Raw genomic sequence first — 17,139 nt, 5'->3', positions numbered from 1 at the left:
AATGATGCCTGTGAATATCCCTCTGAGGACAATCTTCTCAGTCTTCCTGAAATGGAAGGTACATCTTACTGTAACCTCAAGGACTACCTATATCCATTCAAAATTAATAGACTGGTGAAGAAAAAACTGACAAGGGATTATACAGTGATACCAAGGATAATGTTGAAAGAGCAACAGAGTTAAATAGCTGAAAAGGGAAAAATATTTATTAGTCACTGCAACAGACAGAGGCGGAACCAAGTAGGTGCTTTAGTGCTCGTGCTCTTTTATTCATCCTGATGCAGGGGAGGTGACACAAGGCAGGGGGGAAACAGGGGAACCAGGGGAACCGGGAACAGGTGTTCGGGGGTAGTGCGTCGGGAACCGCCGCGTCATCCTGGGACTCGGGATCGAGGGCGGGCTCGTGCACGAGATTTGGGGTCAGTATTCAGGGGAGCGTCTGTGCCTCTCTCTCTTCTCTCTCCTTTCTCTCTCCCTTCACTGGTGAACCCAGGGGAAGAAATAGGGCCAGCAATTAGTCCCAGCTGTGGGTGTCTGACCGTCGCCACCTCGGCGTGTTACAGTCACCTTCAGCTGTTCTGACTATAAGGGCCATAAACTTCTTTCTAAACACCAGCCAAATCAAAGTCAACATTTAGTTTTCAAGTAAAAACCTGCATAATCTAGCAAAATGTGCAAAAGTTCAGAAGAGACCTCAGCTGGCACTTTTTTCTATATATAGGCAAACACTTTAAACTGTTTTTCATGAAGAGTGAAAATGGTGCATGCTTATGATAGCACCACAAACAAAACTGAGGGTGGTGACGGCAGCACCATACAGTGGGGATGTTTCTCCTCATCAGAGAGTAGAAACCTTGTTAGGACCTAAAAAAGGAAACGGAGAGTACAGGGGAATTAATTTTTCTCTATAAACTACATGGTAAATGTGGCACTTTACAGCAAATTACAATATTTAAGCAATAATACAGTAGGATATTTTTATTAGATAAATTTTAGAAAGTCTGCCTAAGCAATATCAGGGACCTTCAGGTTAGCAGCCCATTTCATGAAGTTCTTACATTTACATTTATTTATTTTGCAGATGCTTTACTCCAAAACGACTTCCAACGAACTCTTTGTAGTGTTATCAGTCCACACACCATATTCACCAAGGTGACTTACAATGGGTCACTCATCCATACATCAGTGTAACACACACTCTTTTTCTGTCATTCATACACTATGGGTGAATCTAAACAGCATGTAATTGGACTGAAGTTTCACAACACCTGCTGCCCCCTATTACTTTTAATATTATTATTTTGTTGTACTTGATATCGTTGATACCTTTGTCCAAGGCAACATATAATGTTTATTTGTACATGTAACCATAGTTATGAACTAAGTTGTGTAGCTTATGCAGGGAATCTAGCCAGGATGCATTTACAGAACTGCTAGGTCATGGTAAGGATTGGTTAATGGAAGGTATGAAGGTATGAATGGTTTTGCAATTCACATAGGCTATATGTTGCTAGAACAGCAGAGAGACGTCAAGGATAATACCAAAAAACACAGAGGTGGCGACAGTAATGGAAAGAGGCCTCAAATGAAAATTGAAGACATAGATAATTCGATAGGATGTCAGGCTTTCAGGCACTCACTTATAGGTAAAAAAAATACATTGAAATAGTTATTACTGTGAGATACATTTATAAAAAATACAGGAAGCACTTGAGTAAAGGAGGATGCAAATTATACTGAAAGTAGATGCTTCAAGACAGGTGTGGTCCTTAAGGCATTACATAATTACCATCCCATTATGCTTAAGTTAATGTATAAAAATCCTGGGCAGACCCAGCTACTAATTATGTTGGCTATTGTAGCTTGCAAAAGATATTTAAGATCTTCTGAGACAGTTCTTATTATTGGTACATGTTTGACAGGAGCTTCAGTGAAGGAAAGTGTATCCTACTGATGTTTGGCTAGGAACAGTGACTATGGTGATGTTAGCATATAAAAGAGAGATTAAGACATCATGTAATAGAGGCAATTTTGTATGAAAATGCAAAGTTATCAACCATGATATCTATGCATTGATTTGATATGCAAGGGAAACCAGGCAAAATTATAATGATATGTAAATGCACACACACACACACACACACACACACACACACACACACAAGGCCAGGAAACAGGAGGTAGGACCTAAGTGCGGCATCTTTTATCCGGTTTCCAAAGGGCAAGGCAAGAATCGTGGTCTGGGCAGGCGTGGGTCAAAGAATTGAGGAGTGAATGCTATACTGAGGGATGATCCGATGTGGAAGTTGAAGAACGAGGGTGGCAGGATTTGGGGATGAGGAATCAGGACAGGGGAGATGAAGCAGGAATACAGGGCAAGCGGTGGTATAGATTCCTGTATACTCACCCCTGCTGATTTCTGCCAGGTGCATTCAGCTGCGGTGAGGTTGGGGATGTGACATTAATAAAGAATAATCTGTAATTAATGTCACCAAAATGGATACTGTGGCTGGATTGTACTGTATTAACTTATCGTTAAACCTAAAATGTTCTCTTGTGGGGAAATGCTGTAAAAACAGAACGAGTTGTCTACTGAGCAGTATAAAAAAGTAATATGGTAATATGGTGGGCAAATCTGAAATATGCCAAAAGTAAACAGCACTGAATGCTTGTTTTTTGTATATGGGGTACACATATTTTGTGCAATTTGACTGATTCCCTTAGAGCAAAAGCTAAGTGCCATTAAATCAAACCAATTCTGAGTGATCACATTGATCCTGTGGTCAAGCATTTTTAGTGTTTTGATAAGTATTTCTATGTTGACTGTAGTGGAATCTTCCAGTCACCAGTGGTCAAAGAGTGGTTTAAAAAGCATTGTATCACCATTGACCAGCAGAACTATGAACTGGGAGCGGGTTCTTTCTTCTTGTGTTTGTGCCCTGTTGTACGCTCAGTAGTGCGTCCGGCCGTGACCCCGTATGGGACAAGCAGTTCAGAAAATGTGTGTGTGTATGTGTGTGGGGGGCGTCTAGACTTTAGGGTCTGAGGTTCGCATTTCCTCAATCTCTCAGGTCTGGCATCCGTCTGGAACTCCCGAGTCAATCTCCTTTACTGTTTGGGAAGATGGGGTAAAATAGAGCCAATTGTTACCCACAGGAAGGGTAAAGTCACTTCTCTTCACCATCCCCCTCTCCCCCAGCCTGGGTTCTACATACTGATCAGTGTTACACAAGTCTGTAAATTTTATATTTGTTATTTAGATTTTATTTTCATTTGCAAAGAAAATTGTGTTTAATTGTTTGTGACATTTTTTTCCTTGTGTTACTGCAGAAATGAACAATACATTCTGACGATGACAATACATTTTATCCATCTATTAACTGTTCTTTTTCTGATAACAATGATGATGTATAACCTTTGGCCACCGTAATTAGGGTTCTCGGGGCCAGTTATTATGGTTTACATTTTCAAGTGAATTTCTGTTTGCAAATTATTTTTACAAAGCCTGTTGTTTGTGGCATTGCCATTTATTTAAATAATGAAAAGTATGAAAAGCATTAAACTTTTTTTCAAATTAAATTTGTGCACTGTTCTTGGAGAATATGTATTCTGGCTTTATGAAAAAAATTAGCTAACAGAAATTATTATCCAGTAAAGTGGTGATGTAAAGGTTAATGGGTCTAAACGTAATGTAAAATTTTCTTTGTGTTTTACAGTTCCACCCAAGATATATGACATTTCTACAGACATTACTTTAAATGAAGGCAGCAATGTCTCACTCATCTGTATGGCTAGTGGGAAACCAGAACCCACTATCTCTTGGAGGCATATAACCCCATTAGGTGAGTATAACCAATGATAAGAGTGAGAATGGCTGTTTTTCTTAAATGACTGTCTAGTCCTCTGATGGCTGCCTTTGAATTGTATTTCTCATTGCATTGCTCCTCGGGAACTGATCAAAGAGCTGTCCAGAGAACCAAAGCTGCATGGCTTTATTTGAAGTCCTTTGAAGAATGCATATGTTTAAAAATTTAATTTTGTATGATGAAGACATACAGTGCAGGATCTTTATTTCTACAATCAACGAATCACTTTCAGGCATAGTGAAGTATGCCATTATGCTAAATTGGAGAGTCAGTATTTTCCATACAGACCATTACATTAAGGAATAATGGCATCCATTGTCCTTCTGTACCTTTCAAAGTCAATGGCCTGTATAAATATGCTGCCACAGGTGATGTGAATATGAATGTGCATCTGAATGTTTAACAACAGAAACATTTGTTACAACTTTCAAAAATATAGTGAAAATGCTGCGATAATATTGTGGTAGTGAAATTTCATTTATTAAATGTATGTACAGTGTAAGCAGGCTTAACTTTACTGTAGTTGTATTTTTAAAAATAAATGAAAACATCTGAATCTGCATATTTAGTAAAACCATTATTTATACTAGAAAATTAACTAGAGTTTCCTGATCAACTTATTCTGTTGTAAATTAAGATATCTATACTACAGTTACAGCAAATGTACTGATTACATACTTGCAGGGGGGTGTGGTGGCTCAGTGGTGCAGTGGGTTGGCCTGCATCCTCTTCTCCAGTGGGTCTGGGGTTCAAGTCCTGCTTGGGGTGCCTTGTGAGGGACTGGCATCCTGTCCTGGGTGTGTCCCCTCCCCCTCCAGCCTTACACCCTGTGTTGCTGGGTGAGACACTGGTTCGCTATGATCCCGTATGGGACAAGTGGTTCAGATGGCGTGTGTGTGTGTGTGTGTGTGTGTGTGTGTGTGTGTGGTTGCAATAAAAGTATCTAAATATGTCTGAAATACTGTTAGGAATTACTTAAATATGAAGTATAGGTTGCAGTTCACATTTTCACACAAAGGTCATTTCTTTTCAGTAATACTATTCGTTCAGAAAAAATTCTTGAAAAGTAAAATAAAAGTGCAAAAAGGAAACATATGTAAATGTCTAATAATACTTGTGCTAATTTTTTTATTATACTGTGCATATATTCAAGATGCAACAAACTTTTGGTGCTCATATCATATTATATATTGTATTGCTGTAATGCAGAACCACACTGGGCGAAAAAAGAACTCAAGTGCAGTATCTGTATTTGTGGCGTGGAGGACAAGAGCAGGAGTCATGGTCGGAGACAAGCATGGGTCAAACATTCGGTGCGCAAACGTTTTTTCTTGGGACAGTTCCGATGTAGTTGTCAGTGTCTCAAGTGGTGGTCAGATCCAGAGGAGTCAGGAGCGGGGACGAAGAGTTCAGGTGCCTGGAGAAAAAAATCAGAATACAAGCGCAGTGGGGACTGTTGTCTCTGTGAGATTCTGCAACTCAGGAGTGGTGGAGTGGCTTCTTTTATACTCTTTCTTGATTCCTGCTGGTCTGTTCTGCTGAGGCGTGGGATGGAACATGAAAATAGCCAATTGATTTAAGTACTTCTACCAACTATAACTCAATTTGAAACATATTTATAAACAAAAATTATTATACTTTATTTTGAAAAATTCTTTTTTCAAAGTATCCTTGACCAAGCTGAGCTGAGGTCACAAGTTGGCCAGGTGTCAAGGATTATTTTTAAAATATAGAAAAAAGTACATATAATAAAGTATATTTAAAAAGTAGTAGTATTTTAAAACATATGATAAATAACAATAAGGGTAGTATTTACGTCCCGTCCTGGGTGTGTCCCCTCCCCCTCCGGCCTTACGCCGTGTGTTGCCGGGTTAGGCTCCGGTTCCCCGTGACCCTGTATGGGACAAGCGGTTCAGAAAATGTGTGTGTGTGTGTGTGTGTGGGTAGTATTTAAAAATCTTTTATTTGAAAAAAAATGAGAAAAATACAAGCAAAAGACATATTGATCTGTTCTTCCTTGAGTCTTTATTATTTTTTATTTTAATTTTTATTTGTTTGGTTGTTTGTTGTACAAAAGAAGGCACTGATAATTTTGAAATTCCATTTAATACTTATTTTAGAGTTCAGCAGCAGTATCAGAACTTTCAGTTTTGACATGCTTTCCAAGAGTTGCTTTCATAAGTATATAAGTTACAGTGTGTTACACAAAATGGATTTAATAAGACTGAAAGGAAGACTTTTATGGCAGAAAGTTACCAAATACACATCCAATAACACCTCCACTGAGTAGCACCCAGCGGATTGATCAAGTGATCTTTTTTTGAGTGGAGTGGACTGAGGTATGAGGAAGACGTGAAAATTTTTCGGCACAGAAAGCACTGGTAGCAGTTTGTGAAGTGGTCTATGCAATTGTCAGTCTTGGTCAATCAGGATGCAGTTAAAAAAAGATGGGAGTTAGTGGAATACTTTACAGATGGAATGACAGTGTTGAAATTTGTTTGTTTAAAAAATGTTTTTACATGGGGAGAGTTATGTTTGCACTCCCAAAGGCAGAGGTTTAGAAGCATGTAGACAGAAAGCTGTTTCTCAAAAATATGATCAATAGTTAAACGCAAGAGGAAAAAAAATACAGTTTTGACTCGAATTGAGAAAACAGGTGCTATGTCATAGGATTAAACAGAACGCAGTAGCCACCAGTGTTTCGTATAAGAGTTACCTTGGGGCTTTGAAGAATGATACACATTTAGTTGGAGGGAGCTTTGGGGAGAAGACTGAGCCAGAACTGATGGTGATGTAATGTTAAAGCTGACTGTAAAGACCAGAGAGAGTACTATTAAAAAAAAAAGTTGTAACCCACTGCTATAAATGTGTTTTTAATTATATTTATTCATTTAGTACATGTTTTTCTGCAAAGCAATCTACAATTCAGAGAAAAATAAAAAGAGTGGATTCCATCAGCAGAAGAAGAGATCTGGATGCAGACATGTGATTGTAGCCAATTTGTCACATTCCCCCATACGAACCAGTGGACATTACATGAGTAGCTACATAAAGGCTTTTCCATTATTGAAGAAATTATTAAAAATTATAGATTTATCACCACTTATGGGATCAAGGGAGAAGTGAGTCCAAAAGAGTTGGGTTTTGAGACCGTTCTTAAATGTAGAGAGACATTCAGCAGTTATGAGTGCGAGAGGTTGTCCCACCACATTGGAGCCTTAAGCAAAAACGTTTATGCTTTACATTTTGGACTTGTTGTAAATGGGACTACTTCGTAGTATACAGAGGTGGAGGAATGTGGCAGTGTGGTAAGGGTGTAGTGAGTGATCAGGTCTTGTAAGTATTGGAGAGCAGATTCATTGATGGTGTTGTAAGCCATGACAAAACTTTTGAATTTCATCCAGGCAGCTATAGGAAGCCAATGCAGAGAGATAAGCAGGGGGATACATGGGAGTGTTTCAACATGTCAAACACTGCTCGTGAAGCATTATTGTGAAGCACCATTTATCTAACATCAGCTGGCGATGTTTGAGGTAGAGACCAGAAGGCCAGAAAGGAGAGAGCTGCAGTAGAGTCCTGGCAGGACATCACCACGGCCTGGCCTAGGAGTTGCATGAAACCTGTTCTGAGATAAGGGCAGATCCTGCAGATGTTATGCAGGATCCACCTTTATCTCACAACAAACTCTACGTAGAGAGAGTAGAGGAAATTATGCTCTCTCTTTCTCTATCTCTCTCTCTATGTATATTTACATTTATAATTACATGTATTCATTTAGCAGACACTTTTTTCCAAAGCGATGTACAGATGACACACATACACATAGGCACACAATGTGGGCCAAGAAAACATTCCCCATACCATTGTACCACGACCACAAGCCTAAACTGTTGATGCAAGGCAGGCTGGGGCTCCATGGATTCATGCTGTATACACCAAATTCTGGCCCTGCTATCTGTATGTACCAGGCAATGTTTTACCAATCTTCAACTGTCCAATTTCAGTGAGCCTGTATCCACCGTAGCCTCAGATTTCTGTTCTTAACTGACAGGAGTGGAACCCAATGTGGTCTTCTGCTGTTGTAACCCATCCACCTAAAGGTTCAAGGTATTCTGTGCTCAGATATGCTTTTCTACTCACCACTAGCCATTGAGTGGTTGTTTGAGTTACTGTAGCCTCGTTGTCAGCTCAAACCAGTCTGATCGTTCTCCTCTGACCTCTCCCATCAACAATGCATTTCCACCTACAGAACTGCTGCCCACTGGATGTTTTTGTTGTTTTTTGCACCTTTCTGTGTAAACTGTAGAGACTGTTGTGCATGAAAATCCCAGTAGATCAGCACTTCTGAAGTACTCAAACCACACCATCAGACACTAACAACTATGCCTATGGACAAAATCAGTTAGATCATCATTTTTCCCCATTATCATGTTTGAGCTGAACATTAACTGAAGCTCTTCACCCGTGTCTGCATGATTTTATACATTCAGGTGCTGCCACATGATTGGCTGATCAGGTTTTCCTAAAAGAGTGCCTCTGTGTATGTGTGTGTGCAACAAAGCAGCATTTTCTCTTTGAAACCAAAATAATGTCCAATCACCAATAAGTATCCCGTTAGTATCACTAAAATGATTGTCAAAAGCAGAGGAAACCACAGAACAAAAAGGAAAGCACTGCTATTTGTGCATTAGCAATGTCTATGCTTGTCATATGCGTGTAGTCTCAGTGAGCAGTGAAAAAATAAATAAATAAAATTTAAAAAAAAAGGTTAAAAGGGTTTAGGAACTGTAACAATGCCTTTTCAGTCAGATCAAAGAATGAGGGTTAAAGGTGCAGAACTCCACAGTGCAGCCTTAAAAATACCTTGATAACCTTTTTGTCTATTGAGAGTTGAAGCCTTAGGTTATTCCAGTGACCTTTGAAACAGCTGAATAGAATATTTCATATATGATTTGTTACACATTATTTCAAAAGAAGTCAGAGGATACAGTTCTGTTTGGAGGAAGTGGCCCAGTTCATTGTTTCAGAATATCTGTTTGGAGTTATTCTTATTTTGTTTATATCACATATTTTACCAAGGTACTTTACAGAAAGTGGCTGATGCAGTGGTAAGTTGTATTCATGTACTGATTTTGCTGCCCATTTGAAAATGTCACTGTGCAGTCCCACATCATTTGAACATTGAATCCCCAATATTTAATTTCATAATAAGTGATCAAAAAAGATTTTTTCACCTTGTCAGTTAACAATACAAATCTTGGCAATTACATCATGTAATAGATGTCATAAGTAACCTCAGCTTTAATGGTTTCGTAAAAATGAGGAAATAATATAAATGATTCCTTTACACTGTTTAAATTAAATGGCAAGAATAAAACATAAACACAATAAAATGAGACTATTCCTTAAGAGAAATTTCTGATATCTTGATTTTCACAAATAATAATCCTTTCCAGCATTTATTCCCTTTCTCAATTTAAAATAACCACCTGCTCCCTTGATCGCATCCCTTGTTCACTCTTATAGTCCATTTCACTACTACTCATTTCTTCTTTTACCCATCTTTATTTCTTTACTTTCCCGCTTACCTTTAAAACTCTTTAAAACTCTTCACATCTCATTGCTGTTCAACAAAATTTAGAAAACTCTATCTGGAAAAACAGGTCAGTCTCTGTTCTCCCTTTTCTCTAAAAAGGGATCTTGAACATGCAGCTATCTATGTTTCTTTATGGATATCTGTCTACATTCAAGATTGGCAATGGCAACAAGAGTGTTCCTGTTGCAGCGTCAAAAGCTTTCTAGTGAGCTAGAGCTACGCATCTCCTTTTCCTAACACCTCATTTTCCTCATCCTCCCAGCAATCTTTTGACATCATCAACCACCACATCCTACTTTCCTTTCAAGAACAGCTTGGAACCAAAATATCAGCTCTAAAATTGTTTCAATTTTACCTGTTAGGTAACTCTTATTAGGTACTCTGGCATGAATCCCTGTTTTCCCGTCAGTCTTTCCACTGGTGTTCTGTAGGGCTTGCTGCTAGTCTCCTTGCTTTTCTCCACCTACACCATTTCCTTTTGTTCTTTCATTTCCTGTCATGGATCCTACTGTCACTGCTTCTTAGATGATACTCAACCCTTCTCTTTCCCACCTAGAGCTACAGATGAATCCTCTCATATCACAGCTTGTCTCTCCAACATCTTCTTAGATGACTGACCGCCGGCAACATCTCAATATTCCCGAACACCATCTTTCCAATATCTCCCAGCAGGTCGATCCTCCCATTGGGAACTTTGTATAAAACTGAACCGTTAACTCATTTCATCCACTTCAGTCAAGAACCTGGGAATAATATCAGTTTAAATCTATCTTCTCCCAGTATACTAAAGTTATAAACTGATACTGTAAATACCTCTATGTAACATTCAAAAGCTCCACCTATATCGCACAACACACTCTAGAAGATGCCTATAGAAATCATCATTCGGCAGTCTTCAGTAAATCATTGACATCTTCCTCATGCATGCTGTTAAATAAGGTGAAAGGGTTTGAATAGCTATGGTACTGATTTTCCTCTTTCTAGATATTTTATTCAACATTTTTTAGCTTGAACCTTTTGTTCTGATATAACTATTAATCAATTATTAATTGTTTATCAGCAAAGTTACATCTCTAGTCATCAATATCAAAATCCGTAGGCTTCCACGGTTACAGTCAACTGACTGGAGGTTTTGTTCTTCTCGATTACACCACGTATGGGACATTGGTGCCGACGTTTCGCTTCTCTTGCTGGAATCATCATCAGGGTGTGACCACATCTTGTGGAGGTTAAATTTTAAATGGCATGTTTGACGAGGGACGGTGTATTTATGGTCGGGAACGGGGTTGAAGGTCATATCGGGTGGTCCTAATGGGTGGTGCCCCCGCTGTGTCTTCCTTCTGCGCTGTTTCCTTCATATCACTGAACAGGGTTTTAATGAGAGGCAGCCAGGTTATTGTCGGACCGGTGCAAAGACGTGAGATGAGTGGTGTCCAAGCACTTGAAAGTCTGAAGCCCTCTTCCCGATTGAAACTGTCGGGGTGCTTCACTATCTCGATTGCCTCCCTCACTATGCGGCTCCTGTAACCAGACGCAGGTGCGAGCACTGTAGTCTCCTCAAAGGGGATCAGATGACCAATTTGCAGTGAATGTTCAGCCACTGCTGAGTCAATGTTATTGTTCTTCATGGCTCTTATGTGTTCTTAGAGACGTGTAGAGATAAGCCGACCTGTCTGCCCGATGTATGTTTTTCCACAGCGGCAGGGTATTCGGTACACTCCGCTGGTCTTCAATGGCATCTTTAACTGTGCCGAGAAGTCTTTTTGTAGTGGAACCGGTGGTGAAAGTGGTTTTGATGCTGTGCTTTATGAGCAGTTTACTTATTTTGTCGGTGGTGCCTTTTACGTATGGGAGGTAGGCAATTCCGGCTGGTTTGGTCATTGTATGTTTCGTATTATCTGAGGTTTTTCGGTTTTCGTGCCGGCAAATGGTGTTTATGGTCTGATTGCGCTCATAACCGTTTGCTGAGAGTGCTTTCAGAAGTGTCTATTTTTCATCCTTCCAGGAGCCTTCATCACTCAGTCGGATGCCTCTTGTTATTAAGGTGTTCACAACTGCGTTCTTCTGAACCGGGTGGTGGTGGGAGGTTGCGTGGAGGTAACGGTTTGTATGGGTTGGTTTACGATAAACCTTGTGGCTGAGGCTGCCGTCACTCCTCCTCATTACCAGAACATCTAGGAAGGGGAGTTTGCCCTTCTCCTCTTTCTCCATCGTGAACTGGATGTTGGTGTGTCTTGAGTTCATGTGCTGTAAAAAATTCTCCAAGGAGGTTGCTCCATGTCTCCAAATCAGAAAGATGTCATCGGCGTATCTCCACCAGCAGATGGGTTTTTGCGCGGCTGATTGGAGCGCACGTTCCTCAAAGTCCTCCATGAACAGGTTGGCAACAATGGCTGATAGAGGGCTGCGCCTTCCTTTTGCTTATAGTATGTTCCATAGAACAAGAAATAGGTGGAATGGAGGCAGAGATCCGTGAGTGCGACTAAGTCCTCTGGCAGTTTTTTTTGTATTAGGGCAACCATTTCTTTAATAGGAATGTTGGTGAAATGGGAGATAACATCAAAACTGACCAAAATGTCGTTGTCCTGGGTTTTCACCAAGCTCAGCTTTTCTATAAAGTGCATGGAATTTTTGATATAGCTCGGAGTGTTCCCAGTCAATGGCTGGGGCACTTGTGCTAGGAAGTGGGCAGTTTCATGTGTGATGGAGCCAATCACGCTGACAATGGGTCTCATAGGTATCCCTGGTTTGTGTATTTTAGGTAACCCGTAGAGGAGCAGCGGCTGAGGGTCAGTTGAAAGTAATTTCTTTTTTGTGGTCTTGTCAACGGATGACTTCTTAATCAGTCCATGCAGTTTTGTTTTAATGTTGCTGGTTGGGTTACGTATTTTACAGCAGGAACTGTCTTCCAGTAAATCCCTCATTTTATTCTTGTATGTTGTCATCTCCAAGATAACCGTTGTGTTACCTTTAGCACAACGATGTCTGGGTCTTCTCATAGCTGTTTTAGTGCTTTTAACTCCTCTTTGCTGATGTTACTGGTAGGTGGTTTTGCTTGCAGAGCTAAGACCGAGACGTCCTGTCTTATTTCTTCTGCAATCTCAGGCGGGAGACCAGTAATTGCTGCTTCTGTACTGCAAATGATCTTCTCTATGCGGATCTTCCTTGGGGCAATTGCATAATTGAAGCCCTTCTTGAGTGCCTCCTCTGTAGGTTTGTCCAGTGTCTTCTGTGTTAGGTTGATGATCACCTAATTGGGGTCCAAAGTGTCCTGGGGTTTGTTCTTGTGCAGCCGTTTGATTTTCCGGGTGTGTTTGTATGTGGTTTTCTGCAATATATGGGTCGCTTCTATCGCGGTTGTTCTGTCTACCTTTTCCCAGTTTTCTGTGTGAGAGAGGTGGAGGTGTAAAATGTAAGTCTCTCGGTTTACTTGGTACAAGAGACACCGGTGAACTTGAATCTCGTTCCGTAAAAGTTTGGTGCTGGCTAGATGGAGAATCTTCTTGGTTGTCTTGAGCGATTGTGGTGACGAAGCTTGCAACAGACCGGTATGATGTCGTGGTAGCGGCATCGTTTGAGAAACGCCAGACTAGCGATATGGTGCATGATCTTGTTCAGTAGGTTCCCGAATCTCCTCGTTAGTTTGAAGATATCCTCTCCATAGAGGTGACATATCAAAATCAGTAGGCTTCTGCAGTTACGGTCAACTGACTGGAGGTTTTGTTCTTCTGGATTACACTGCATATGGGACATTGGTGCCAATGTTTCGCTTTTCTTGCTGGAATCATCATCAGGGTGTGACCACATCTTGTGGAGGTTAAATGTGAAATGGCGTGTTTGACAAAGGAGAGTGTATTTATTGACGGGAACAGGGTCGGAGGTCATATCTGGTAGTCCTAATGGGTGGTGCCACTGCTGTGTCTTCCTTTTGCGCTGTTTCCTTGATATCGCTGAACCGGGTTTTAATGTCATCAAGTTATTACCTTCATTTATTTAATTATATACATTAACAGCTGTTAAATTGTATATTATAGCTGTTATATATTTACAGAGCTGCTCAAAATACCTTTATGAAATATGTTGAGTGTATGTTTTAGTCCTACCATTTGAATCTATGGCTCTTTGAAATCTTGAACCAGCTGTGCTGTGTCAAAACACCTGATTGGTTTCAAACTGGTGCTATATATCACAACAGACATAGGAACATTTCAATAATAGTAGTAATAATAATAATCTATTTCAATTTCTATTTATACAACTGACATTAAGATATTAAAAAGAAACTCGTCCGCAGCCAGAGTTTTTCAATGGACAGCCTCAGCTGCAAACAAGTAAGTTTATATTCTCACAGCTGTAAACCAACATAGTTAACTGGTTTAAGGATACAGTAGAGGTAGTAGAGGTACAGAAATAAGTACACATACTATAGAAAGAAATATGCATTACGCATTCACAATTTGCCTTTTTGTCAGATTCCCTACTAGTTCTCAGACTATCATGGTGCTGTGCCACTGAAGGAATCATGGAAAATTGTTTACTTTAGCTGGAGTTTGCAAAAAACAAGACTATGTGAGTACAAAATTAACCTTTGCAATGGTTTCATTTTGATGATTTGAAGCAATACATGTCTTGGAAGTAAACATTGCTTTTGTTGAACATTTGATTTCAGACTGCTGTTTACATTTTATGCACAGTTGTTGCTCTTTGTGTTTGTGATAAGGAGTGACTTCATGAATGTCAGTAATAAAATAAAATGAGAGTATGCCAACTAATGCAAAGTTACAGGTAGACTCTATTGATCTGCCCAATTTTGTTTGTTTTCTTCGTAGTAAAAATAATTAAAATCAAAAATGGCAGGTCAGGCAATCAACATGCTGTTCACAGGACTGTCAGTTTTAAATGTGTCATGGTGTCACACTGGAAGGAAGAAGTCGGACCCAAGCGCGGAGCATCGGGGTTCAAAAGGGGAATCCAAAAACCGTGGTCACAACAAAATGAGCGTCGCCGATGCACAAACGAAATCAAAGGGACAGACCGAAAGCCGTAATCTGTGAGTCAGGCAGAAGATCGTGAAAACCGTGAGATCCAGCAAGAGAAGGGATAGAAGACAGGAGAACAGGGCTAAGGATGGGTGGAACAGGAGAGGTAAAAACTCAGGAAGCACACTCGTGATGATCTAGGCCAAACAAGGTCCCGTGTTTGAGTGTGCTCCGGACCGCCCTTTTATGCAGTCGCTCCCTGATCAGCCGCAGGTGATCCTCGTTGCACGGAGGAGGGCGTAACAGTACCCCCCTCCACGAGCAGCTTGGGCGCAAACCTGACATGCCCGAACATAGTCCTGCGTGTCTTCTACTAGTGACGGCCACCAGAAGTGTTTCTGCCGGAGCATCTGAGTCTTACTGAATCTGGGGTGGCCAGCTGCGGGAAGGTCATGAACCCATTGCAGAACCGTGGCCCTCATCTGGGGGGGAACATATTGCTTCCCATCGGGCTTACCTGGAGGTTCAGGCTCAGGCGAGTTCTCAGGAGAACTTCCATTGGACTGGGGCTACGAAGCATGTCTGGGGTAGAATGAAACCTGGGTCTTGTTCTCTGGACTCCCGCTCATGTATGCTGGACAGGGCGTCGGCCTTCGTGTTCTTACTACCAGGTCAGTAGGTCACTGTAAAATTGTAACGCGTGAAAAAGAGGGCCCACCTGGCTTGTCAAGGATTGAGTCGTCTCACCATCTGCAGGTATTCCAAATTCGTATGGTCCGTGAGGATGACAAATCGGTATCTGGCCGCCTCTAGCCAGTGTCGCCACTCCTCCAAGGCTAGCTTCACAGCCAAGTGCTCCCTGTTACCGATGTCGTAGTTCTTTTCCGCCTGGGACATTTTCCTAGAAAAGAAAGCACATGGGTACGGTTTAGGTGGATTACCTTGTTGTTGGGACAGCACGGCTCCTACCCCGGTTTCAGAAGCGTCCATCCGAATCACAAATGGCTTGTCCGGATCAGGGTGATGAAGGATCGGGGCTGAAGTGAACCGACCTTTCAAGTCCTCAAAGGCTTGCTAGGCCACCTCTGTCCAGGGCAGCCGCGCTGTCTTGGCAGAAGTCAGGGCTGTCAATGGGATGGCAAGGGTGCTGAAATCCCTAATGAAACAATGGTAAAAATTGGCAAACCTAGGAAGCATCTTGGCCATTGGAGGACAGCCTGCATTTTTCCTAGATCCATGGCCAGGCTGTCCTTACTAAGGATGAACCCCAGAAAACAGACCTGAAGTTGGTGGAACAGGAACTTTTCTGCCCTCATGAAGAGGCGATTCTGCAGCAATGGGTGCAACACCCGACGGACTAGCTCCACGTGTTGTTCCCGGGTAGGGGAGTAGATGAGGATGTCATCTAGATAGACCAGGACGCCATTGTTGATGAGATCCCCAAGAACATGGTTGACAAAAGCCTGGAATACACTAGGTGCATTCGCGAGACCAAAGGGCATTACCAAATACTCATAATGACTCAGGGAGGTGCTAAAAGCAGCTTCTATTCATCCCCCTCCCTGATCCGGATAAGGTTATAGGCGCTGCAGAGGTCCAATTTTGTGAACCACCGGGCCTGACAGACATGTTCAAGGGCAGCAGTGATAAGTGGTAAAGGGTGAGGGTATCTTACCGTGACATGGTTCAGACCTCGGTAATCTATACAGGGACGTAGGCCCCTGTCTTTCTTTTCAAGCTTTTCGGCTGAGGCTGGTGTGGTGGAGGAATGAATAATACCTGCTACTAGGGCCTCTGTGATATAGCGCTGCATGGCTTGCTGTTCGGGGATGGACAACGGGTATACGCGGCCTTGGGGAGGTGTCGCTACAGGGAGGAGATCAATAGTGCAATCCCAAGGTCGATGTGGAGGTAGGATAGCAGCTTGCTCCTTGATAAACACCTCAGCCAGGTCCTGATACTCCAGGGGAATGTCAACGTGTGGGGGTGAGTCTGCACATTCAACAGAAGTGGCCCAACATGGGAGACACATGCATTGTCCCTGAAATAGAGGCCCCCATGACACCAGTTCTCCCGTGCTCCATTGAAAAATCGGTTCATGCAGGGAGAGCCACAGGAAACCGAGAATGACTGGGGCCTCAGGTGAAGCAAGCAGGTAGAACTGTAACTGTTCTTTGTGGCAGACCCCCACTCTCAGGTCTATTGGACAGGTTTGGGTATCCACATACCCTTTGTCCAAAGGCTGTCCAACTAAGGTGCTCACCCTCATCCGGATATTACACCTTTGCTTGGGTACCTGATGTGTCCTTGCAAACGAGATGTCCATGAAGCACCCAGCAGCCCCTGAGTCCACCAGAGCTCTCGTTGCTACTGTGATGGTGCCCCAGGATAGTACCATGACCCTGAGATGGTTACAGATGAGGGTGCCACTTGCCTGGGGCTTTGAGGACAGGACAGGTAAAGCGAAGATGACCCAGTCACCATAGTACAGACACAAGTTATCTTGGAACCTCCACTGTCGTTCCTTGGTGGTGAAGCGGCCATGTCCCAGCTGCATGGGCTGAGCCAGGCTTTGTGACAGGGTACAGGTCACAGGTATATGTCTTGGGTGGGGCTTGCAGTCCTGGGTGAGGTTATCCAACATGACAGTGGTCCTGATGAACTGGTCGAGCATCTATTGTTCACCGTGGAATACCAG

At 41.9% G+C, this 17,139-nt stretch overlaps 1 protein-coding gene across 1 annotated transcript in view; it reads left to right on the top strand.

Annotated features, from left to right (window-relative positions):
* Positions 1–17,139, top strand: part of negr1 (neuronal growth regulator 1) — a 181,758-nt gene that overhangs the window by 92,285 nt on the left and 72,334 nt on the right. Inside the window, exon 3 of the mRNA XM_018726847.1 lies at positions 3,717–3,842. Within this exon, the coding sequence (XP_018582363.1) occupies positions 3,717–3,842 (126 nt within the window). The remainder of the gene's footprint in view (positions 1–3,716; positions 3,843–17,139) is intronic.

This window comes from Scleropages formosus, chromosome 9 (assembly GCF_900964775.1).
Source record: "Scleropages formosus chromosome 9, fSclFor1.1, whole genome shotgun sequence".
NCBI lineage: Eukaryota > Metazoa > Chordata > Actinopteri > Osteoglossiformes > Osteoglossidae > Scleropages > Scleropages formosus.
The sequence above is the reverse complement of the archived record's forward strand: the minus strand, read 5'-3'. Positions and strand labels throughout refer to the sequence as shown.